The sequence below is a fragment of the Ictidomys tridecemlineatus genome, chromosome 2 (genome assembly GCF_052094955.1).
Source record: "Ictidomys tridecemlineatus isolate mIctTri1 chromosome 2, mIctTri1.hap1, whole genome shotgun sequence".
In the NCBI taxonomy this organism is placed as follows: Eukaryota; Metazoa; Chordata; class Mammalia; order Rodentia; family Sciuridae; genus Ictidomys; species Ictidomys tridecemlineatus.
In genome coordinates this window covers 60,014,607-60,041,764 of record NC_135478.1, presented here as the reverse complement: position 1 = coordinate 60,041,764, position 27,158 = coordinate 60,014,607, and the positions used below count along the sequence as shown (strand labels likewise).

The following is a 27,158-nucleotide window of genomic DNA, read 5'->3' as shown; positions in this document are numbered from 1 at the left end:
TCCCACCTTACCCAAGAAGCTCCTAACAGAGTCCCAACCTGGGCCTGTGTACTCACATCCCTGGAACATAGGAGCAGCTCAAGGTCTGTGCAGGACTCTTGATTACCTGGAATCATTCCTTTCCCTTTTGACCTCTCATTTTGCTGCTTTATTCTTTCCATTCTGCTCTTCGATTCTTTCATTGTTCATTGTTTGTTTTAACACGTGATTGTTTTAGGTTTCCTTAGGTAAGATATGAAGGAAGCCTTGTTGTCCATGGTTCTAATGAAGTACACACCAAGAAGTTCCATTTTCCTAATGATGAACACAAGACTCAGGACTTGGTCATGGTTTCCCTGGTGTGTGGTGCTGCTTTCCAATCTTTCCCCAGTGTGTTGTTAGCAACCACAAAGATGTGTCCTTCAGTATGATGTTCCAGGACCTGATACTAATGGAGTCTTGATGGATGGTCCTGATCTTTTATAGATGAGGCAGTTCTCATTTGGAACAACTGGAGTTGAGCTAGCCTGGGGGAATATCTTTGAGCAGGAATTTACATGGAAAGCAGCCTTGACCTGCTCAACCCACTCGCCACTCTTTGCATGCTCATTCTTCAGTGTGTGTGAAAGCTTCTCACAGTTTCTTTCCTTATTGACCTCTTAATCTATAATTATTTTCCAATCACTGTTGCAATATTTCTTACCATTTACATTGATCATTTCTTAGAGATCATAGTCATTATTACAATTACTGTTGACCTCACAGACTCTTTCTGTACATCCATTATTCTGTGATATGCACCCAAATTTTCCTCCTAACTTAAAAACATGTAGTCTTCCCTGCCTGGCTTGGCCATTTTGGTCTCTGGCCACCTAATTTGTAAGGAACACCTAAAAGTTAAATCTGCAGCCTCTATAGCTCTCAACACCCACCTATGCTTACAAGTATGCCTTCAGCTCAGTCTTTCCTTTAAATAAAGATTGGGAACTTACAGGTTCTTAGTATTGCTTTCATTTGTATTACCAGAGCATGAAGTGGAACAGCCAGGGGTGGACGCACAGCAGCACAGTCATGAAAGTGGAATGATGATTGCTGCTAACATTTGTCAGATCCCATGTTGACTGTCTTCAGCCTTATTCATCTCTCAGTGGCACTTATGCTTCATGCATTTCCCAGATATCCATTGCAGAGGTTCCCATTCCTCTCAAATCCACAATCTAGGCCTATTCACTTTCCTCCCTTCTGTTAGTGGCCTACTTCTGACCTCCCACTTTGCTTTAGGGAGTTCCTCATGAGCTTTGTGCATACCTTTGCCCAGCTCTTTCCACAGTCTTCTCTTTATTTATCTGTCATGCTGTAGTTGGTAACTCTAGGCAGAGCTTTCATATAATACCAGCTGGTATTCAGCTAAATGGCATGTGTTTTGGGGAACACTACCTTAGCAAAAATACCGTTTCATTTCTGTTGTGCACCCTTTGCCAGGAGTGCACACCTCTTACCATAAATCTTGGCCAATACCTACTGGTCATGACCACCTGTGACATGAAGCCTTCCCATTGCTTCCCTCAACTAGAACTCTCTGTGGCTTCGGAGTATTTTATTTGCACCCACCCTAAAACTTTTTTCTTTTTTCTTCCTTCTTGACTAAATAGTTTTATCTTCCCTATGAGCTACTGATAGATAAGAACCTCAATTTATTCATCTCTATGTTCTTCCCCCATATCTCCTAACAGAATTTTGACTAAAAGAAGCAAATAAAAAACTAAAAAGATGACATGAAATTTCTGCCATTTTTGACCCAGAAAGATTCAATTTAGTCTTCAGAATTTTCAGGCGAAATGTTATAGTCCGCTGACAAACCATTTTTTCACCAAAATTATCTTCTGATATTTTAGAAAATATATTTATACAATATAGATAAATATATATCAAAATAAATACTCTTTTTCTCAGAAACTTGCTTTACATTTCTCTTAAAGTTTTCACTTTATCTCAAAAATTGTATGATTTTCCACCTAGCCTCTCATTATGACAGTACTGTTTGCAATACATTTTGGGGATTAATATGGCATTTTAACTTCTCAGCTACACTGTATGGTCAATAGAGAAGACCACACTATTCCTGTGCTTCAGATAAATACATGACTATAATTTATCTAAACACACTTTGTTCTGAGTGACCAAACTAAATCCAGAAGCTGAATTCCAGTGAACTGAATCCTGTTAAGAATAGAGAAATGTTCATTTCCATACCTGTATGTAGAGGCTTATTAATTAAGGGCTGTTCATATATGTATGGTCTGTGTGCCCGTCCTGTGCTCACATTACAGGCATGTGTGTGAGATCAGGGAGAAAAACCTTTTTTATTATGTCATTCACCTCTTACATGATAATCAGTAACAATAAGCTGGGCATAAAAATCATGTATACAATACCTGTACTTTTTTAAATGGGATGAGTAACTGATAAAGCTGGTTAAATCAAGCCACTCATCCTTTGCATTTATAATTTTCAATACAGACTGTATCTTCTTGGGCCAGTACATGGCAATATTCTGATTCTGGAAGCTGGAGTTCATGTGGGAGGGATTTGAACTGAGCTCAATTTGTTCATTGCTCTGCTTTGAAATATCAAGTTGTCTCAATTGAGTTCTTGAACAATTAATTCCTATATATCAAATGGATGTGTCCAAAGACTCTCCTTTTCCCCTGCTCCAACATCTGGACATATCCTTGTGCTGGCATGCTGGACAATCTTGCAACATGAATGTCAGGGTCATCACTTCTCTGGGGTGAGAGGGGTGGGGTGCTTAGGAAATAACCATGAATTCCTCTTCTAAAAGAAATTTTTCTCTGTAAAGAGAGGTCTAAAAGGAAAGTAGACTAACCACCCTTGACATCAACTGAACTGAACTGAATCTGTGCTGTAATAAATCCCTAGGTCACCTGTATGCACATTAAAATCTGAGAAGTTCAAGTCAGGAGCAGAGTGAAAAACTTCATCATTAAAATTGAGAGTCATGTGGAAATGTATCTGAAATGAATTAATTTTGCAAAGACCATGGTAAATCACTTATAGAAAAATTCTGGACAATTGCCAGGAAAGAGTTTCCCCTGGAGCCTTTTCTAAAATCTTAGTCACTCTAAAATGACTAAGCTGACATTTTAGGATAGATGGAATGAACTGGTTTCATCTGGGGAGAGCCACACATTGGCAAGAGATAGGTACATATCTGTGAAGCAGTGATTCTCAGTGTAGGAACCAGCATTAGCATCACTGCAAATTGTTGAAAATGCTGATTCTTGGGTTCACTTCAGATGTATGGAATTGGAAATTCTGGGAGTGGAACCTCTCAATCTGTGTTGTAAAAAGGATACATACTCAAGTTTGAATCTTGTATCTCAAAATATGATCCATGAGCTAGCAGTATCAGCATCTCCTGAAAGCTTGTTAGAAATATACAATTTTATAACCTATGCCAAATCTATTGAATCTAAACATGTCCTGGAACAAGATGCCCAGGTGATCTGAATGCACAATAAAAATTGAGAAGTTTTATTGGTGGGGGGAGATTTCTTTGTAAGTACAATATATGACTAAAAGGAGAACCTGGGTATGAAAGTGTCATAGTTGGGACCCAAGTCTGATAAGGAGAAATTAATTTGGACTACACTTTTTAGACCTGTGCTTCTCCTCAGAAATGTGCTTTCTTTAGTCCAAGAATACATGATAGGGGCTCCACACACATCCCCTAACAGGAAGCTGGTAAGGAAATCCAGTTTGGCAGCAGTCATGGAAGTCTTATGAATCCCTGGGCTTTGGTCATCACCTTTGAGTCTTTCAAAAACTTTAGGTGATTGTAAATATACTCGTTCAACAGGGATTCAAAGCTGAGTTCAGGTTCTGATTAGGACTATTTCATGTAGTCTTTCACTAAATTTACCATTGAATAGGGAAGTGGTATAAAGTTTTGCTCACATGTTTTCTTCTAGCAGCTTTCATATTTCAGTCTCTAATCTATCTCAATTTTTGCATGTGCTATGAGGTAGAGGTCAGTTTTCCATATGGCTATCCAGTTGTTCCAGTGTCTTTATTGAAATAAACTTTTCTTTTCCCATCAAATTGAGTGGCTTTCTTTATTGCCACTCAGTTACCATGTATATGTGGTTCTATTCTTGGACTCTGTATTCTGTTCCCGCTATGGGTACATCTATCCTCATGCCACTATTTTGATATCTTAATTATTGTAGTTTGACAGCATGCCTTGCAGTCAGGTAATATAAGTCATCTTATCATTGTCTTGGCTAATTTATGTCTTTTTATTTTATATTGAATTTGGAATCAACTGGTCCCTGATCTCTATCTATAAAAAGTTTGCCAGAAATTTGATTGTGTTTGTGTTGAATCTATAGATCCAACACAAAATTGTGTTGGAAGAATTTACATCTTAACAGTGTTGAAATTTGTAATCCATGAAGATTGTATATTTTTGAATTTATTTTGGTTACCTTAAATTTACATCAGCACAGTTTGGTCATTTTCTGTATCATGTCTTGCACATCTTTTATCAAATATATCTTAAATTTTTGTGTTATTATAAATAGCATTTTTTAATTTTTTAGTTGTAGATGGACACAATACCTTTATTTTACTTATTTATTTTTATGTGGTGCAGAAGATTGGACCCAGGGCCTCACTTCGCATGCGCTAGGTGAGCGCTCTACCACTGAGCCACAATCCCAGCCTATAAGCAGCATTTTTAAATGGTATTTTTGAGTTGTTAGTTACTAATATTCAGAAATATAACAACATGATATAAATATGATAATGATGTTACATAAAAATATAACTTTGGGGGGCTGGGTTTGTGGCTCAGTAGTAGAGCGCTTGACTAGCACATGCAAGGCCATAGGTTTGATCCTCAGTACCAAATAAAAATAAATAAATAAAAGTACTATGTCCAATTACAACTAAAAAATAAATCTTTTTTAATTAATTTTTTAATTTATTTATGACAGTGGAATGCATTATAATTCTTATTACACATATAGAGCACAATTTTTCATATCCCTGGTTTTATACAAAGTATATTCATACCAATTCATGTCTTCATACATGTCTATCACATTCCACCATCATTTCTAACCCCATGCCCCTTCCCTTCCCTTCCCACCCCTCTGCCCTTTGCAGAGTTCATCTATTCCTCCCATGCTCCCCCTTCTTACCCCACTATGAATCAGCCTCCTTGTATCAGAGAAAACATTTGGCATTTGGTTTTTTGGAACTGGCTAACTTCACTTAGCATTATGTTCTCTAACTCCATCCATTTACCTGCAAATGCCATGATTTTATTCTCTTTTATTGCTGAATAATATTCCATTGTGTGTGTGTGTGTGTTTGTGTGTGTGTGTGTATATACCATATTTTTTTTATCCATTCATCCACTGAAGGGCATCTAGGTTGGCTCCACAGTTTAGCTATTGTGAATTGTGCTGTGGCTGTGTCCCTGTAGTATGCTGTTTTTAAGTCCTTTAGATTTAGACCCAGTAGTGAGATAGCTGGGTCATAGTGATTCCATTCCCAAATTTCCAAGAAATCTGTATACTGCTTTCCATATTAGCTGCACCAATTTGCAGTCCCATCAGCAATGTATGAGTGTACCTTTTTCCCCACATCCTCGCCAACACTAATTATTGTTTGTCTTCATAACAGCTGCCATTCTGACTGGAATGAGATAATATCTTAGAGTAGTTTTGATTTGCATTTCTCTAATAGCTAGAGATGATGAACATTTTTTCATATATTTGTTGATTGATTGTATATCATCCTCTGAGAAGCGTCTGTTCAGGTCCTTGGCCCATTTATTGACTGGGTTATTTGGTTTTTTTGGTGCTTAGCTTTTTGAGTTCTTTATATACCCTAGAGATTAATGCTGTATCTGATGTATGAGGGGTAAAGATTTGCTCCCAAGATGTAGGCTCTCTGTTCTCCTCACAGATTGTTTCTTTTGCTGAGAAGAAACATTTTAGTTTGAGTCCATCCCACTTATTGATTCTTGATTTCAATTCTTGCACCAAAGGAGTCTTATTAAGGAAGTTGGGGCCTAATCCCACATGATGAAGATTAGGGCCTACTTTTTCTTCTATTAGATGCAGTGTCTCTATTCCTAGGTCCTTGATCCATTTTGAGTTAAGTTTTGTGCATGGTGAGGTTTAACTTCATTTTGTTGCATATGGATTTCCAGTTTTCCCACCACCATTTGTTGATGAGGCTATCTTTTCTCCAATGTAAGTTTTTGGTGCCTTTGTGTAATATAAGATAATTGTAATTATGTGGGTTAGTCTCTGTGTCCTCTATTCTATACCATTAGTCTACCAGTCTGTTTTGGTGCCAATTCCATGCTGTTTTTGTTACTGTTGCTCTGTAGTATAGTTTAAAGTCTGGTACAGTGATGGGATCTGCTTCACTCTTCCTGCTAAGGATTGCTTTAGCTATTCTGGGTCTCTTATTTTTTCCAGATGAATTTCATAACTGCTTTTTCTACTTCTATGAGGAATGTCATTGGAATTTTGAACAGAATTGCATTAAATCTGTATAGTGCTTTTGGTAGTATGGTCATTTTGATAATATTAATTCTGCCTATCCAAGAGCAAGGGAGATCTTTCCATCTTCTAAGGTCATCTTTGACTTCTTTCTTTAGGGTTCTGTTTGGGGGAGATCACTGTATCTTGTGACTTATGCTAATTCACTAATTAGTTTTAGTTAAATTCCTTTGGATTTTTCATTTATATAATCATGTTTTTCTGTGAATAAAAATAATTTTACTTCTTTCTCATGTATTTTTTTTCTTTTTTCCTTTTATTTTTTCTACTTGTAATGATCAGAACATTAAAATTATTGAATAGAAGAGGTAAGCATAAATATTCTTGCCTTTTTAGATACTGTGTAGAAAGCATTCAATATTTTATCATTAATTATGATGCCATTTTTTTCCTCTTTCAGATTTTTTTAAGCTGAAATAGTTCCCATATATTTCCAGTTTTCTGAGAGTTGTTGTTCTGTTGTGCTTTTCTAAAATCACGAATAAGATTGAATTTTATCCAGTGTTTTATTCAGCATTCATTAAGAAAGTCTTCTAGTTTTCCTTCTTTATTCTGTTAATGAGGTAAATTGAATTAATGAATTAATTTATGAATGTTCAACCAAGTTTGAGTTCCTATGGACAATTCCACTTGATCAAGATGTAGTATTTTTTATATTATTGGATTTAATTTGCTAAAAATTAGTAAAGAACTTCTACATTTTTTTTAAAGAGAGAGAGAGAGAGAGAATTTTAATTTTAAAACATCTTTTGTTTGTATGTGGTGCTGAGGATTGAACCCAGGCTGCACGCATGCCAGGCGAACGCGCTGCCGCTTGAGCCACATCCCCAGCCCCAGAACTTCTACATTTTTGTTGAAATCAGTCCATAGTGTTTTACAATTGTGTTAGCTCCTTATAGGTGAAAATAGTCTTGTATTTCCTGTGGTGTATCCCAGGCCTCTCCTCCAATGCCAACCACAGAAAAGGTATTTTACTAATAAGCAGTTACTGGAAGATGTTAAAAAATCTAGGCTGAAGACTCGCATTCATTAAATTATTTAAAATATTAGTAAACTTCACTCATTCAGGAGGTACCTGTATTGTAGCCACATGCCAGGTACAGAGCTACTGCAAAACTTGAGACAGTTTAGAGACTGAAATATGAAAGTTTCTAGAAGAAAACATGTGAGCAAATCTTCATACCACTTCCTGATCCCATATTCAATAGTAAATTTAATGAAAGACTACATGTAATAGTCCTAATCAGAACCTGAACTCAGCTTTTCATCCCTGTTGAGCAAGTATATTTACAACCACCTAAAGTTTCTGAATGACTCAAAGGAATTTGTCTCCTCCATCCCAAAGCCACTCCTTCTTAGTCTTCTTTTTTTGTTTCTCATGACTTCAACCTCTAACATCAGGGCCACAGGACATTAAGGCCCCAACTTCCTTAATAACCTTCAAGCTCTTCCTATGCTCTTGTGCTTAGAAACACCATCTGCAGGTGAACAACTCTTAGGTTTATATCTCCAATTTAAGCCTCTCCTCTGCCTTCCTGCCTGGGACATCCACTGCCTCCTCAACATATTACCACCAGATATCCATTAGGCATCTCTAATTGAGTACATCTTAAAATGAACTTATGACCCTTTCTACAGCAGAAATCATGGCATCATCCTTGACACCCCTCTTTCCCTTCCACATCATCAGCCATCCTCCACAGATCCTATCAACTCTACCTTCAGAGCATATATCCAGAAAGCCACCTTCTTCTCCTGCTACCGCTTTGATCCATACTATCATTATCTCTTGTTAGATTATTCAGTTGTTTCCCAACTGGTCTCCATAATTTCCCTTTGCAGTTTTCCCATCACAGTGCCCAGAACAGTACCTTAAAAATGTAGGTTAGATCATATACCCCATTTCCCCAAAGCCTTCCACAAAACTTCTATTTTATTTAGACTAGAAATCAAAAATCCTTATAACTTCCCACAAGGTCCTTTTACTACCTGACTTTCATCTCTTTCAGGTATTTCTTTCACTTACTTGGCTATAGTCACTGTGACTTCCTTGCTGTTGCTTAAACATTCAATTCCACTCCCATCACCTTAGGCCTGTGCATTTGCTCTTCCTTTGCCTGGTCTGTTCTTCCATCAGATGGAATCTGAAGGACTCCTACCGGTGATTCCTTCTGCCACTTCCTTTAGACTTTTACTAAAATATCATCTTCTATTAAAACCCTTCTTGCCCATTTGACCTAATTGGAGATACCATACCTCAAAAAAAGTTTAATTGTTCTCTTCTGTTTTATTTTCACCTTAACACGTCTACTACCTCACACATGAGGCATTGTATGTGTTTTTAATGTTTGTTATCTGAAATCTACATTAACCTATAAACTCAGTGGAATGAGAGATTTTTGTATTATTTACTGCTGTGTCCTCAGTGAATAAAGCAGTGTCCATCACATAATAAATGTTTTGTGAATAGATGACTAAGCAAGTGAAATAGTAAATTAATATGAGTTACAAGGCAGAGTCAGTCCCTGATCTCGTGGTGCTAACCATATCACTATTAGTGAATTAAATTCTAATGAAGCAAGTTGAAGAAATAAAAGAAACCCAAAAAAGACAGGCATGAAAACTTTGCGGGTTACCTACCTGGTAGAAATTGGTCCAGCATATGTAAAACAGTGGATGTGTAACCGATGTGATGCTGCAATCTGTATATGGGGTAAAAATGGGAGTTCATAACCCACTTGAATCAAAGTGTGAAATATGATTTGTCAAGAACTATGTAATATTTTGAACAATCAACAATAAAAATTAAAAAAAAAAAGAAATTGGTCCAGCAAAGAAAAGCCATGTATATATTCAAGAAGTAGAAAGAAATGAGGTCCTGCAGTATCTTGAAAGCAAAGAGAAAAGCTCAAGAAGAAGAACTCTTAAGTAGGACCATGTAATTGTTGACTGCAATGGTGATCATCTCCTTTAAGAGTCAACATGTAGCGAATCCATAACAGGAACATTACCAGTTCCAAAGTTGGGATCTGTGTACCACACATAATCTACATGATATAAGTCCTTAGAAAGAATAGTGGCATTTCTATAAATGACAGCGTGCGCGCGCACACACACACACACACACACATTAAAAAAAAAAACTGGTGATAATTACCTATTAACAAGAAGTTTTGCTCAAGAGTTCCTAGAGCAGTCCTGCTTTCCTTGAGTTGAAAGCCCTCTCTACCCATGTCCTGAGAAGGTAAGCACTTTCCCTGAAGATGACTGTCTATGTGTTCATTCCAAGTTTTAGACATTTTTTATCTGTTCTCGTACAGCTTTTATTGGTTTTTGAAAAGTAAGCATTTTTCTATTTCTGATCAACAGGTTCCATTTTTTGGTCCTCTGTTCGATGGAGCCATAGTGAGTGGGAAGCTGCTGCCAAGCCTTATATGTGCCACCTGCATCAATGCCAGCAGGGCTGTGAAGTGCCTCATCCCACTCTACCAGAGTTTGTATCTTTTTGCTTTGAAAATGTAACTTACTAATGCTCCCAGAATCAAGATTCCCAGCAGTTTTTCTTTAGGGGTAAGTATTAAAAAACTGAAAATTGAAGTGAGAATTTTTTCAGTCTATGTTGAAAATAAAATAGTATGATTTTTATAGTGTTTGTTAATTTATATTAAATATAATTTATGCTACCTTGAACCTAGGAAGATTTTATTTTCATGATTTACTCACATCAGTTTGTGTCTGAGAAACTATGGCTATCATGAGATGCTCATGGCTCTGTCGGTATTTTTCTCCAAGTTCAATCTCTTCCTTTATCCTCCCTGGGTGTTGCAGTTTGTTGTGTATAAAGAGTAATGCTGAACAAAATATAATGGTCTCATTCAGAGAGCCTCCAAATAGCAAGTGAAATGCCTCTAATAAGTCAAAGAATGTGGCATTGGCCACCTGAGAAGTGCAAATAAAGTTCTGGAAGGTCAAAGAAAGAGAAATTGCATCTGATTGAAAGGAAAGGCCAAGTGAAGTTGCATTTGGACTCACCAGTAAGAATGCACAGAAATTCTTTTGTAATTTTCTCAAATCACTAATATTTCCTCCTCTAATTCCTGATCTTGTCTCTAAAAACTGGAAGAACTTACTTTTCTAATTTTTCTCTCAAACATTATCTGGCATGCCATAATCCTTAGATCCAAGCATGATCTTTAATTATTTTAAAAAAAAGAGCTTGATATGAATGACTTCATAAAATTTTTGCAAAAAGCATCTGACCTCCTAGAATATATTTGTTTCTAATTAGTATTGATAATGATTAAAAATGCATTGTGCTTGACTTGTCTCCATAAAGTTCTCCCAACATAACTGTATATGATGTGTTACTAATGGATGGAGGGAGGTAAGAAATAAAGTCTGAATAGATACAGTTCATGAAAAATACCTTTCATTAAAATCCTGGTCACTTCATTGCCTGATATTCTGCCTTAGATTAAAAAAAAATACGTATGCCATGTGGCAATTTAGAATTATCATAGAAATTAGTAGTAGAAAAGAGCTATAAGGTCCCATCTGGTCCCTCCCCTGGGGTCAGGGCAGCATTATTCCCTCCAGCACACTCTCTGGTGTTTTATCCAGGCTGGTGGTGGTGGTTTGGAGATGGCATTCTCTTCAGTGATTTCCACGGCATTCTAGATACAATCTTATGGCTGGTGGTGTGGAATCAGCCGTCTGCATGGAGTATTTCTTTCACATTCTGTTAAAAAGAGCTTCTTGGCAGAAACAAGACATTGTTCAGCAATTGGCTTTTTAGCTTGCATATACTAGGATGAGCTGGACACCCATCAGTCAGTTATGTTGGGCCAAGGCAACAAAAAATAATTTGCAAACTAGAAAATACCGTTTTATATAAGTCCATTGTGATTTTTGTCACATCACTTTCTTTACTTCCAAACTTCTTATTATAAAATACATGATTTGTTATTTTGTCAAAAACTGCTTTTTCTCGAGTAAGAATTAATTTTGCACCATTGAATTAATCAGGTTTAGAGAAAACAATATTTTAAGTTTAAAGGAGCCTCGAGTGGTGGTGCACACCTGTGATCCTGGAGAATCAGAGACTGAGGCAGGAGTATCACAAGTTTGAGGCCAACTTCAGCAATTTAGTGAGGCCCTAGCAACTTAATAAGATTCTAGCTCAAAATAAAAATAAGAAGAGCTGGGGATGTACTTAGTGACAAAGCATACCTGGGTTTAGTCCACAGTCCCAAAAAATATATGGGTATTTTTTTTCCAAAGGATATTATTTAGTATCACTTCAAAAACTTTTCAAATGATCATATCAAGAGTAATGATTCCATGCCAGGCATGGTGACACACACCATGATCCCAGTGGCTCCGGAAGCTGAGGCAGGAGTATAGTGAGGTCAAAGCCAGCCTCAGCAAAAGCAAGGTACTAAGCAACTCAGCGAGACCCTAATTCTAAATAAAATACAAAATAGGGCTAGATATGTGGCTCAGTGATTGAGTGCCCCTGAATTCAATCCCCGGTACTCAAAAAGAAAAAGAATAATAATGCTACCTAGGGCTACTTAATGCCAGTGTGAGTTAGGAAATTTCTGTACTCTAAAATAATTCATAAAGCAGTAAATGACATATCAGAGGACAACATTGTATAGAAATGAGGAAATAAAAAGTTTAAAAATGATCATTATATAAATATTGATCAATACAACTATAAATAATATAAATATATTTATAAATAAAAATGGTGAACATTTTTTGCCTTATACTTTGAGAAAGTTTAAAACAATAAATTAACTGTTACATATAATTTTCTTATGGAGATGTAGTCATGTGGGGAAAACTTTCCAACATTTATTTTTTATTCTTTCTGCAGAAGGGCTAATATTTAGGTCAGAAATGAGAAATATAAGAGAGGAAAATATTTTTAAAAAAGAAGAAAGGGAGTTTTTTTGGTTTGTTTTTGTTGTTTTCTATTTTGTTTCTTTAAAAAAATATATTGACTTTTAAGACTATATGTGTCAGCCTATGCTGTCAATAATTAACTATTCCCTTAATGTTTCGTTAAAACACACAGGTCTGCACATGCTTTAGCAAAAATCTAAGCCTGTTTGATTATGTCATAGCTGATATCTGGATTTTGCTGCTTCATTGATACAAGTCTTAGATTTGAATTTTGAAAAACACTGAATAATCTAACAAATCCTAATTATGGGTGTCTAATTACGTTTATTCATTTACCAAACAAACATTTCCTATGGTCTCTATGCCAAGTCCAGAGATGGGACCAGGCTACAGTGTGGAGCAAGGGAGATCAGGTTCTTGCCTGTTTACTTCACAGAGAAGACAAAATAAGAAATATATAAGCTAATTGGGAAAAGTTCTGAAAAGAATTGCAAGAGAACATTGTGGTAAATGAGGTCCTCTGAGGAGAAAGCATTTGGGCAAACATTGGAAGACGAGAGAGAAGCTGTCCTACAAGAGCAGGGGTAACATTCTAGGCAGAAGGCACAAGAACTCCGTGCTTTGGAGTGGTAAACTTGTGTTTTGTAGGGATTCTCTACATGCTCAAGTCCATCAGGATGCCTGTGACAAACCCAAGAGCCAGGTGTGGTACAGATGGTGTTCTGAGTGATCCCAGAGGAAACCTCCCTGGCTGTCTCCCCATAGGCACTCAAGAAGTTCTCATTTTAGTGCAGCATCCTGAGGTGAACAGCCAGGACTACTTGATGTAGGGGCAAAGGTGGAAAAGGAGTATAGGGTCACTCCCCTGATCCCCAAGCCCATGCAGGTCCCATAATGACTGAGGAGATCAGGTCACATTTAGATCCAGAACCAGCTACATAACCTGAAGGCCCTTGTGCAGAATGAGAATGTGGTGCTCTGTTTCAAAAAGCAGGAAGAAATGCCTTTAGAGATGTTAAAATATAAAGCTTTTTCCATTCTTTTGCAATCCCCCAACTTCTCATGGTAGTTTATATTTGCTATTTAATGTTACTCTGTGTAAAGGACTTAAACTTTTTAATTGTAAGCATTTTTTCATTCTTCTTTATATTGTGCAATGTTGGTTTAATGTGCAAATCTAAAAACTTTTAATATGAAATCGATGAAATTATGCAATTCATATTGTATAGCTCATCTATGCATATATATTTTGTTTTTACTGGAAGAATGCAAACACTGTATAAAACTAACTTATCTGTATGTTTCACTTTTGATAAGCACATACTCTTTCTACCTAATTAGTTTATTGCTCGGTAAGGAAGAATTGACAGAGAGAGACTATTACGGTTTAGATATTAGGTGCTCCCCAAGAGCCTCCTGTATGAGATAGTTCAAGAATATTCAGAGGTGAAATGATTGGGTTATGAGAGCTTTAATCCAATCAGTGAATTAATCCCCTTGTAGGGATTAATTGAGTGGTATCTAAAGGCAGGTAGGATATGGCTGGAGGAGGTTGGTCACTGAGCATCTGCCTTTGGAGTATACATTTTGTATCTGATGAGTAGAGTCTTCCCTTTCTGCTTCCTGATATGATTCCCCAGCTGTTTTCCTCCACCACTCTCTGCCACCATGATATTCAGCCTCACTTCAAGCCCCAAGGAATGGAGCCAGCTGTGTTATGGGGAGACACCTCAGAAAGCACTCTAAGTCTGAATTTCAAATCAAAAGAGAGCTTTATTTACCTGGCCAGGGACTGTCACCCACTGCAGAGACTCAAGCTCTGTGGGAGGACAGCAGCTTCCTGGTCCATCCAAAGAGAATATAAGCACAAAAAGCACAACTCAGTGACTTGCTTATCATCATGTAAGCTAGCCAATCATAGAAATTAAAAAATTAATAAGTGGGACCTGTGGGCTCTAGGCAGGACTAGAATTTTCCAGTCAGCAAGCAAGTGATAAACAGAAGCAAAAAAAGCATTAGCTTTGCAGTTCAGTTGACCACAATCCTGGGTTCAAGCAGGTGCTAGACAGTCGAATCCTGAATTTGGGTGGGGGTCAGCAGGGCGAGAATCTACTTCAAGATCATGTAGACCCACAAGGGCATTCAAACCCAGGAGGTAGCTCACCATGACCACCGCTGCATCCTGAGTAAGGTACAATTTGTGGGGTACAAAGTACAGAAAAACAATTTTTATAAGAAGATAAACAGCTTTCATTTCACTTTCTCAGAAACAGCTCTTATAACAGTGTTTTAATAGAAGGCAGCTAGGGCTAGGGATGTGGCTCAAGCGGTAGCGCGCTCGTCTGGCATGCGTGTGGCCCGGGTTCGATCGTCAGCACCACATACAAACAACGATATTGTGTCCGCCAAAAACTAAAAAATAAATATTAAAAATAGTTCATTCTCTCTCTCTCTCCATCACTCTCTCTTTAAAAAAAAAAAAAAAGGCAGCCAAATGGAGTCTTAGGCCTATCTATGACAGTTTTTGCTTTATAATTGTCTTATCTCACTTATCAAAATCTTCTATGTTTTTTACTAATCTATAATTTACACTCTTATTGGTTGTATTTATCAGTTCACACCACAACAGCTGTTTTTGAAGTAAGACCTCTAAAGGTCTTAGTGAGCCCCAAAATAAACATTTCCACCTCTAATTGTTCTTGTCCAGGTCTTTTAGTCACAGCAACAAAAAAGCTGATTAAAACAGAGAACTTGGGTCTCCTGTAGTCCTCATTCTTTATGTGTCATCATTTTCAAAGTAAATAATTGGCTACTACAGGGAAGTAGCACAACTAAGAAAGAATTCCATGGAATCCTTTGGTTGTTCATGTTTCTCAGGACACTATTGCTTGCCTTCTGCATTCAAAGCCAGATTTGGCTTGGCAGGAGAATGTGACATCTCAGGCAGTCAGCTTCTAAGAAAACACAATCAGAGGAAATACACTTTCCACATGCAACCGCTCAGGTCACAAACCCACAAAACCTGCCTATAACCTGTTTCACTACCACTAGCAGTAGTCGAGGAACTCTATTCCCAGGTGTGTAGAACTGACCCCCTTCCAAAAGCCTGGCAGTATATCCCTTAACACCATATTGACATTATGAACTAAGACCTATTAAGATAGGAAGCCCCAGGGTTGCAGGTTTAGCTTAGTGGCAGAGCTCTTGCCTAGCACAAACAAGGCTCTAAGCTTGGTCCTTGACCCTCAAAAAAGAAAAAGATAGGAAGCAGTGTACTCCTCCATATAAGAAAAATTCATTTAAGAGACCAGAAATCTGAGGAAGACTTGCCATTACCTGTTCCCTTGAGATACAAGATACTAGGTACATTGGTGATTGCTGACAAAGAGAGGAAAATTTCATTAGCAACACACGCCATTTTATATGAACAGCCCTGTATCCCCATTTAATACCTAATATTTAGATTACAACTGTTAAGTAGAACATGGCCATACTGCTCATTTTATCTCAATGTCACTCTTTTCCCCGTATGGGAATGACTGTTCAGTGAACAAAAGACATGTTCAGACCTTCTGTAAATCTCTTAAAGAGGGAACATGTGCTTTTTTAGTATTGAGCATGCATATCCAGATAAATGAAGAAAAGAGCCAATAGAGTTTTTTTGAAGCAGTCATTCTTATATCCCTTCCCTTCCCAGTGAATGATTGGTATTTAACTGCTTTAAAATAGGGTCAATTGGATTCATTTTTGTGTGAGATTTCACTAGAAGTAGAAACGCATTGTGCATTGATTTTTTTTTTTTTCCAGTAAGGTTCAAGGAAATGCAACATTTCTGATTAAGCTGAAGACTGGGTGCATTTCTGGAACAAATTTGCCTTTGGGGGGAATTTTCATGCAGTAAATTCAGTTTAGAATCAATATCAAAGAAGTTCTTGTTTGGGGTTCTCTTGGCCAACTGATCAAACAGTTGGAACAGTGTAGCTAAAGCACATAGAAAAACTGAAAAATATCACTGTCTTAAATGAGAAAAAAAAATGTGAACACAGTAGGGCTGGCTGTATTTGGAAAGCACCCTCTGTAACATTTCAGCCTAACCTCTTTGTCCTTCCTGGCTTTCCTGTAACTTTCTCAGTGGGCTAAATCAAATCTGTCAAGTAGAGCCTTCGTCCTGTGACCACTGCCCTTCTGAGTGATGAGGGCCAACTCACCTACCATCTGCTTTTTCTATTCCTCATGGGCAATCAGAGGGCCTGTTCCTATGCCTAGAGTGTTGTAAATGGGAAGCTTGCCACATGTTATGTTTACAGTTCCCAAGCCAACTAAAGATTCCAAATGAAACCATGGTCAGCTGATAGAAGTTTCCAAAACTATTTGAGCCAGGGCTTTCTTTCTCCTTGTCAGATAACTTGTTTCGGGGAAGAGGTTGCCACACAATATGCAGTATGCCCATTAGGAGGAGTTCACCCTGAATCAAACAGATGGTGGCTTTTAAAAATAAACGTCCACTTCAATAGAACAATAGTGTCAATGGCATTCACCATCTCTGCTTTCTGGAACTATCAGCATTTGATGGAGAAAACTGCACTGCCTAAGAAAAAGTAATTTTATTCTTCATTCTGACATAAGTGAGATTTATTTTCATTTTTAAAGTTAACTCATATACTTCATAATACCAGAGCTGTTCTCTCACACCATGACTTCATAGTTTCTTTGCTAAATTCTGCTCCTTGTTTATACATCTTCAAAATTACCCTGTTTCTTTTTCTCCAATGAGATTTTCCTGGGAAGACTTTCTTCCATTCATTTCCATACACTTCAGAAAGGAAGTCAAACTGTACCATGTGTTGTATTTTGCCATACATAACCATTTATGCATTTTTCAGCATTTAAAAATGTCTCTGCTAAATACCAGGCACTGTCCTGACTACCAAAAAAAATAGAAATATGAATAACATATCCCAAGTAAGGGGATAATATTTGCTCGTAAACAAACTTTGAAAGAGCATTACATTTGAGAATGTCAGAAACTTCCGTATGGCAGAGTATAGGATGTATACAAGTGCACAAGGCCTCACATACATGGAAGAAGGAGTGATAAAAGCATTTCAATGGACCAGGGAAGTAGTTCTAAGAGAGAGCAGAGACCTGACCTATGCCAGTGTTAGGGAGTTGAATTGGATACATATGCAGAAGTTGGATTGATGCATTGTAATAACTGCTAGATTTACAGGGGTATAGGGAATAATAAGGGAAAAGAAGAATAAAGCTCTTTGGAGCATTTAAAGACCATATTTGGAAGGATGGAGATGGAGGCCAAGGAAAGGGAGAGAATGGTTTCACAGAAAAACAAGGAGAGAGATGAAGGGTTACTTTCAGCAGACTGGCCAAGCAACACATATACTCTATTGGCTAATCTTACACATGACTGGATCAAGCAGTCTTGAGTCTTCATTTGGAAAATTGGGTGTAAGAGGACCCAGAACTGAATTTCTGCAAGGGAATAGCAGCACCAAAAAGAAAGAAATCACTCCAGGATGGGATTGAAGTACCTACAAATAGAAAATGTTCAGGAGAGGGACTGGATTTTAGAGTAGCAACCAGAATGGAGTCAGACCCTGAATGGGGGAGATGGACAGTGATTTTCTAATCCAAATTTCTAAAGAGGCCCAAAGCAAGATGTAGTTGTAATAATTATTTCTGCTACTTGATATTAACTCCACGGCGCATTCTACTAAAAGCAATAAGCATTTAATGAGCTCTCAGCTGGCAAACAGTTTCATCTTGCCGAAGACAGGAAGCAAACAAGGAAAACTGCTATTTTGGGTCTATTTCTTAGCTATTTGAAATAAGGATTTTGTAACTTCAGAGTGTTACAGAAAGTAATGAGTTCATTTGAGTACTAAAGTTTATATAAAAATGGAAGAAAAATGCAAGTAGTTACAGTTACTTGGGAAGTACAATGCAAAAAACAGTTCAGAGGAAGAAATGGCATATTCCCATGGGTAAGTTGAGACTGTGAGAGGAAATGAGAAATGAGAAATTTTTAACAATGGAATTTTTAAATTATAAAATTAAAAATATTTACCTGAGATAGAAAATGGGCAAATATGAAAAAAACAACCAACAAACTGCCATAAGAAGGTGGCCCCTGATTAATTCACATTTAAAAATCTATGCACTAAGATTAAAAAAGAGCAGTCATTGCCCTGCTCTTAGCCAGTCAGCCCTGTTAATCAGTAGCCTATGATTCTCCCATCTTCTAGAACTGACATATCCTCTTCAAATGGAAAACAACAGGAAATTGTCTTAGTGAATGAAGTAAAATACAAACCACTGAGAAAACATTAAAGGGGAAAAGAACTCATGTAATTCATATATTCAGTGCAGGGGATCAAACCCGGGGTCTTGTGTACACTAAGCAAGTTCTATACCACAGCAACTATCCCAATACAATAAAGGAGGGGAGGGAGAAAAAAAAAAACTGGAATTTCAGAAAAGGTCCTGATTAAGGATCACACATATCTGAGAAGGAAAAGAAGAAAAGAAAGAAAACTGGACTTGCAAAATGGTCCTGATTCAGGATTACCCATATCTGATCAAAGAACAGATAAATAGCAGTCATCTCAATACCATGAAGACTAATTTATTTTCCTCTAGAAGTCATGTCAGATAATAGATACACCCAAAACCAGAAACAGAAATGTATTTTTTTCATTTTTAAGTGTGGTTGAAAAGGATGACTTTTGGAATGTTACATGGATTTCTTATAAAATTGACTACATTATTTATTAGCTCATGAGCCTTTAGAAAAGAATGTGCTCACGAAGACTAAGGTATCTGAAACAAACTTTAGAGAGCTTAGGGGAAGCATATAAATGCAAATTTTAATTTAGATAAAGTGTAAGATAAGTATTGGGACCATCTGGCAGATATGAGAGAAAACTGGGGGCTCCTGAGAGCTGGGTTGACTTCATTGTAGCCAAACTGGAAAAGTATTAATTTACGAACCACTAGAATGACTTGAGAGCCTAGTGTCTGGTATGGTTTCTGTGCCATGGCTTGTCCAACTTCTCTTGTATTCTACAGTTTTATCAGTAACTTTCACAAGGGTCTAGAACATATTTATAAGACTATCTATCACTTATAGTATAGATGAGAGAGTTAACTAATTTGGCCCTAGAGAAAATCAGAAATTAGGAATATCTTCACAAATGAGATTTCCAGGCCCACCCAACAAGAAGAGATTGAAATGGATAGACTATAATGTCATGTACTTGGGTTTTGATAACCAGCTGTAAAAGTGCAGAAGTGTTTTGATAGCAGTCATTGCAAACAACATCTGGGGTTTTGGAATGACCACAGATTGGGGATGAGACAAGAATTCTGGTGACATACGCAGCCGGCACCAGCATCCTCTGGGATGCAGTGCACAAAACATGTGGTCCCCTCACAGGAAATAGGGCATCATCTCTGTGCTTCTGTAATCTTAAGAATCATCCAGAAGTCATGTGCTGCTCTAGGGGTCCCATTTGAAAGGGACTTTGACCAACCTGGATTCAGTCCAGAGAAACCCTAACAGTTGTGCCTTAGGTATCTGGGAACCATTAAAACCAAGAAAGAATTATTTCCAGAGCCTGGGAGGTTTTTAAATAGGAGAATAGTCTGCAGAACTGGGACCAGTAAGCAGCTTTAGTTCAATGTCAAGGCAAACATTCAAAACCCAGAGCCGACAAACTAGCTGCTGCAGGTAGAATCCAGCCCCTAGATGGGCTTTGAACTGCATTTGGCCTTCCTGCATTACTAATCACAGAACTGAAGATTGTTAGCCATTTGAAAAACCAGGAGATTCTGCATTTAAAAATATTTTTTTTCATATATCTCCTAAAGAATCAGAACGTCTGACCCCACTATGCATCCCTTTTTGCTGGTAGCAGTTGGCCTCTTCACAGGGTATGTTTCTTCTGTCCACTACACCCCCTGCTTGGTGTCTCCCAAGATACACCAAGACCTAAGACTTGGTGCCAGCACCACCATCATGGCACCCCACCAGCTAAGAGTTGGTGAGAGGGCTTATGGGCCAAGCAGGTTCAACAGTGCCTGGTCCTTGGTGAGAGCCTAGTATTACCTGTGGGTGTTAGCACCACATTACCAGTCTGGTCCCATTTGAAAGGGACTTTGACCAACCTGGATTCAGTCCAGAGAAACCCTAACAGTTGTGCCTTAGGTATCTGGAAACCATTAAAACCAAGAAAGAATTATTTCCAGAGCCTGGGAGGTTTTTAAATAGAAGAATAGTCTGCAGAACTGGGACCAGTAAGCAGCTTTAGTTCAATGTCAAGAGTTCATGAAAACCAGAATCAATCAATTATGAAATGAGGTTTCAGAAAATATTAACTTTTTACCTATGTAGATGTTAAGATAAAGGCTAGGAGATTGTTCTTCCTTCAGCAATTAGTAGAAGGTCCTCCATGTGAAAGGTTGGCTCCCTGGGGTCATAAATGCACACAAAATGAGTCCTTTAAATAAACAATATGGTGTGGGGGGGTCAGGTTCATGGAAAGGAGTACATGATTTATCACTGTTAGACGATTCTAGTGATCTGTTGAAAAGCAGATGATGCTGCACAGCCCCACCCTTCCTATCTTGCCGAAGTTTCAGCTCCATCCTTAGTAGGTCACCATATCTTGCTGCAGGCCTTCATGGAAGGCATGGAGGATATAGCTTCCCACTGTGCTGGCCCTAAACTAACAGTCTCCTGTGGATCACTCTCCTGCACTCCACTCTACATGTTGCCCTTCAGTCTCATGTAATAATGGACTCCCATCCTTTCTAGTGGTTTCACCCTCAGATGTGAAGCACCTACTGCAACACCAGCTCCCAATTATGTTGTGAAGTTCCCAGTGCAGACATTGTTTCCACTCTGTTGATATTCTCTCACACAGACCTCCTAGCACATTATAAACATGTGTAAGTGAGGGCAGAGATGGAGGGAGGGAAGGAGCTTGAGAGATATTAAGTTGGTAAAATCATTTTAGAAAACAAAAGCTAGTCATGTTTTATAAAACTTCATGTTTTCTTTTTCTTTCTTTTTTTTAGATATTTTATTAGTTATTGATGGACCTTTATTTATTTGTGTACACATGGTGCTGAGAATCGAACTCAGTGCCTCACACATGCAAGGCAAGCGCTATACCACTGAGCCACAACCCCAACCCCTAAAAACTGCATTTTTTCAAAATTAAAAACCTTAATTGTCCAACGTGAAATATAGCTCTATATGTAGGCTATTTATGCATGTATGTATGTATGTATGTACACATTTTAAGCCATTTTTTGAAAGTTTAGTTTACAGCTATAATCCTGAACAATTAGAACAAGACCTGGCACATGGTAGGTGTTCAATAAAAATTCTTGGGTTGGTAAAAATACATATAGTACTTAAAAGTAAAAAAAAAAAAGTTAGAATTTTTACCCCAAAAAATAGGTTTTATATGAATTTTTCTTTTAACTGAGAGGAAACTTCACACATATTTCTTTTGATCATGTTCTGAATAATTCTGGGACTGAGGATGTAAATCAGTAGTAGAGCCCTAGTCTAGCATGTAAAGGCCCTGAATTTAATCCCCAACATTGCAAAAGTTAAATAAAATTTTTTCCATCATCACCCCTTATTGAAGGACATTAATGTGAGAATTTTGACAATTAGAATGTTGGCTTTATGTTTTATTTTGAAATTAATGGAAAGGAGAACAGAGAAAACAAGTCTACTCAGCAATCCCATTTATTTTAGAGCTGTAAGCATATTCAATTTTGGGGAGAAATATTAGATTCAAACATTGTTAAAATCCGAAGACTTAGAGATGAGATGTGGAAGGGGAAGTATCTTGTTGCCATCAAAGCCATGCATGGCCTCCAAGGAAAAGAGTGATCCAGGGTCAGAAAGAAGTGCCAGAAAAGGCCTAAATTTTAGTGTTCTAAATCCTAAGGACTAGTCAAATGTTGTTGAGGGCAGGATTAATTTTTTTTATCTTTTGACTCTTAATTGTATGTAAATTTTATACACGTAAATAAAACGTCTGCAACGCCCAAAGGAAGCTCTCCACAGCTCTGAGAACTGGAGCCGGTTGGGCCTTGGTTGCACATGCAAATACTGACAGCTGAAGTCACTTGTTGGAAAGTCCACAAACTCTGGTTACAGCTGCATTTGTCAGTAGCTTTAAGGGAAGTGTAATCAGCCAGAGAGATTAATTTGCATCTCAATTAGAAAGGAGTCAGGAGGAAGCACTAGGGTCTGTTGCAGGAAGGTTGTGGAAGAAATCTCATGGAGCACAAAAGCCTCCCAGCGCTCGTCCTCCAGCTGAGTGGAGGACAATATCTGAGGTTTCGTTTCCATAGGGACCAGAAGCCTGCTGGGCCCCAGAAGAATCTTGGGTTTGCACCGTAATCATTTGGTCATGATGACACAAATTCCACTGTTGTTCCCAAATACATTTTGCTATTAGAAAGCTGTTAGAAAAGTGGAAACGGCCGTCATGTCAAAAGCATGCAAGAGGGAATTTGCTGACCCTACTTACCTTTTCCATAGAGCTGCTAGGATTTCTAGGTATTTAACATTTATTAACGTCTGAATATTCAAAGAACAAAAGGTCATTTCATACATGACAATATTTCCTTAGCATTTAGATGGTTATTTTAGGAATGACACAGCCTCAAAGGGAGCCATTATTCTTGATTCTTCCACACTCTTCAGCAGTAGGCAAACAAGATTATGAATTTTAAAACATCAGCAAGGAAGAAACACATAATCATCTGGCCCCAGAGCAGAACATGGAAGATAATCTGGTTGTTACAGACCTTCTTAAAACTCTAAAGAAACTAAAAGCAGCATCCCTAGGGTTAACTTTTAAAAAGCACAGAATAGTATAAATTTTAAATCTTTCCTTCAAATATCTAGTGGTCATTTTCATAGACTTTAGTATTTGTGTCAAGACAGATTCTTTTTTTTTCAGAGTAGTACTCTCAAAATTCTGTGCTAGAGAGCCTAATGAGAATAGAGACTGTCAGAACCCTTGATCCACACTAAACTTACAACAAAACATAGAAGATCTCACCCTTGGCATTTCTGGAGGAAGACTTGTATTTCTATATTATTCTGTTCTTTTATAAATAGTTAATTCATTTGATCCAGCCTCAGAGTGAGAAAACAAATTTTTTAAAAAGTGAGAAAAGACAAAAACCTGAATCCTACATTATAAACTTTCGATACAGACTGAATTCTTTTAAAAGTCAAGGTTTTTAACTCATCTTCCCATTCTGGGAAAGGAAAGGAACAAGTTTCCTAAAGAGAGCTTTTTCCAGTATCCACAGACTGAAATAACACATTGCAGTGAGACATCAGAACCTCTTAATCCAACATTAATCAAATTTCAGTTGACTAATTATCGGTCCCATTTAAAAAGGAACAGAATGCCATAAACGGCATCCACAGAACATGGAGTAGACTCTGAGATTATAAGCAGTATTTTGAAAGTGAGATTTCTGTTATTCAAATCTCTAAAAAGGATAATACATGCCTTATTATAATAAGAGATTGTGCAAAGCCAAAGAAGGACAAAGCAAGCAAGTCCAACTGGTGATCCCTTCTGTGCAGTGTCTGCCTTCCCATTTGCAGCCGCTCCCAGCAGGTTTCCACACAGAGTAATTTGCCACACACTCCAGTAAATTTTGTAATCAAAGCAGAATACTTTTTTGGTAATGGTAATCTGTGAGTGAGTACAACCCAGATGCCATCATGTTAGCCTTGAAAGGGTGCCCTTTCTAGTTTACTTCTGAGGAATTTTGCCAAATTCTAAACCAGGTATGTTCAGTGTTGTGCTTCAGATGCATTTCTGAGGCCCTGTGCTTTAAAAGCTTTTGATAGAGACCACTGGGACCAGGGTGGGAGGAAGAGAATCAGAACTAGTGCCTGCTTCCTTTTTTCTTTCCCCCGCAAGACCAGGGGGCCTGTGAACCACTCACCAGGGAGTCAATATGTGCTTTAATAAGTACATTGTATTTTGCACTTGCTTTGAAGACAGAAAACTTACGGCTCCAGTTTCCAACAGAGTAGCATGCCACAGTATTTTAGGCAGATCACTCTCTGGACATTTCTCATTATTACAAATTATTATTACAAATGCACATCAGATATTCTATGTAGCTGAATGATCTTTTGGATAACTGTTTTATCAGAGTTACAAAAATGAAATGATACAGCGTTCAGTGCTTTATGATCTTGTTTCCTCTTCCTGTTTGTCCTAGGATATAAAAGAGTACAGAATTGTGTCCCTTTGCCACGTTCACGCCTTTAAACTCTTCAGTACAAAGCCTTGGTCTTTTATCACCCATGATCAATGAAGGCTGCCTCCTAAAAAACCCTAAGCTTCTCTGGGGTGGGGGTGGGGGTCGCCCCAGCCAGCCCTTTAAGATGCCAGGTCCCTGTGGTTCTGCCTTCATTTGCCTATGAAGTGGGATGTAAGTATATCAGTGCATCCCAGCCTTGAGGCAGATGTATGCCTGGAAGTGCAAGTCTCATACCTCCACAAAGGGTAGGGCAGGCTTGCTGGCTGATGGGATTCTGAATTTATAAGCAGAGTTCCAGAATTCCCCCAGGGCCTACTTTTCAAAGGCAAATTAGTATGTTTGCAACTTGATCCCTGGGCAACTTTTGACAGTTGTTCTAAGAATAATAAAACAGATGGACAGAATAGATTTTGGGGTCTCCATCCAAACTGCCATCCTCAGTGGAATTTAAAGAAGGTGGAAAGCCGATGGGGAGAGCTGCTACTTACCATTATGTTCTGCCTTTCACACCCAAGAACCGTAACTTTCTCCCTGAAGAAGATGGAAACTGTCATCACATTATTTTTTCCTGCTGAGAATTTAGCTTGGCTTTGAGAAATTAAATACGATGTGTGTTTTATTTATACATTTAAAATGAATTGAACTTAGTTCAATTAAATTTGTACTCCAAAGAAACCATTGTTAATATGAATATTGGAAAAATGTTCAATTAGTTTTAAATTTAAGGAGTATTTTCCTAGGATTTTAACCCTTTAAAGAAGAACCTCTTACAAATGTCTTAGAAATACTGTCTACTCATTAATTTGGTAAAATAGAATTTATGCCTCTAACAAACATTTTTTCATGTATAATGACATGTACACACATCAGAAGACTTCATCAGAAAAGTGCATACAAATTATCTGAATAAAAGAAGCAGATTATTTCTGTACTTTTGCTCTGTAGTTTTATCAAATGCATATAATTTGTGCTAAGTCTTGATTTTAGCTTAGGTCAGGATGAGATGTGCTTTCCTTTTACTTGTTTTGATTTCCTCTTACATAAATTTCTATATTTTTAAATTACTGAACAATAAATAAACAAACATGAAAATCTATAATCCTTTCTCTGGATTAATTTGCCCCAGTGGTCATACTTTAGGCCATAAATATGGTAGGTCAGCTGTGCTTTAGAGTTCCAGAGCCATTCTGTGACTGTCTAGGATGCCTTTATGTGGACATGAGCTGAACCTCCATGCTGACTGCTTAACTAAAAATGTCACTGACAATGACTCAGCAGGATAAGAAACTTTTATTTGGATATAAATAATGTAAAATCTTCTGCTACATCTTATGTTATACAGTATCATTGATGTCCTAACATTGGACCCTTGTGGGCAAGTCTTCCCCTACCCCCAGTAGTGGGACTCAAACCCAAGCCTAAACCACAGTAGGCAAGCGTTCTACCACTGAGCTACTCCTCCCTGGACCCTCTTGTGGTCGGGTCTTGATTTCACTTATCAAGAGTTCTCAGAGAGTTTAAGGATATTATCTTCCCTCCATGGCAGCAATTTTCTTACAAGTACCAGATAAGTTTTAAGATATGTCTTTTTGTTGCAATAGCCAAATTAGCAGTCAGTGTGTGTTAGCTGGCCTCAGACAGACCTTGAGTTTCCATCTTATTTTAAATAATAACTAGTTCTTTGGCTTTGAATGAATATCTTTACATCTGTTAGTTTCCTTATCTGTAAAATGAGGAAGATAATTCTTCACAGATTATTGTAAGGATTTATAGAATAGATTATATATAATTAATTTATCTGTAAAATATAACTGGAATTCAGCTGTCTCTCATCCCCCCCACCCCCATTTGTCAACCCTGATTTCAACATCCTTGTCATGCCCTAGACTGGTGTGTAGTCTCCTCCCTATGCCTCTGCTTCTCCCTGTTCTCCCTGCAAAACTGTCCAACAGACAGAGTTCTAAATAGAAACCAGAGCAGATCATAGCTCAAAACCCTCCAATTGTTCTTATTCTGACCCACAGAAAAATCCACAATCATGATAATCACCATAAACATGTGCCAGCATCAGAAACTTCATGTTCTGCCTAGAGTTCTGCATTTCTGCTCTTTTCCCCCTGTGTCTTCATAGCTCCTTCCCTTCTGTTGGATCTTTGTTTAAAGGTTGCTGTAGAAAGTTTTTCTAAAGTAAACAAGACTTCCCTCTGAGCAGTGTCACTCCATTTTTCCCTAAGCCTTTACTAGTTAGTCAGTGTTTCTTTGTCCCATGAATATGTACACTGCTGAGAGGGCAAAATTTGTTTTTGTCCACTGCTGTATACCTAC

General features: G+C 37.8%; 1 protein-coding gene across 1 annotated transcript in view; it reads left to right on the top strand.

The window, feature by feature from the left end:
* The window catches only part of LOC144368097 (ral GTPase-activating protein subunit alpha-2-like), a 47,275-nt gene extending 37,049 nt beyond the window's left edge, over window positions 1-10,226 (top strand). Inside the window, exon 9 of the mRNA XM_078026609.1 lies at window positions 9,951-10,226. Coding sequence (XP_077882735.1) covers window positions 9,951-10,103 — 153 coding nt within the window. The 3' untranslated portion in view covers window positions 10,104-10,226. The remainder of the gene's footprint in view (window positions 1-9,950) is intronic.
* The last annotated feature ends 16,932 nt before the right edge of the window (window positions 10,227-27,158 follow it).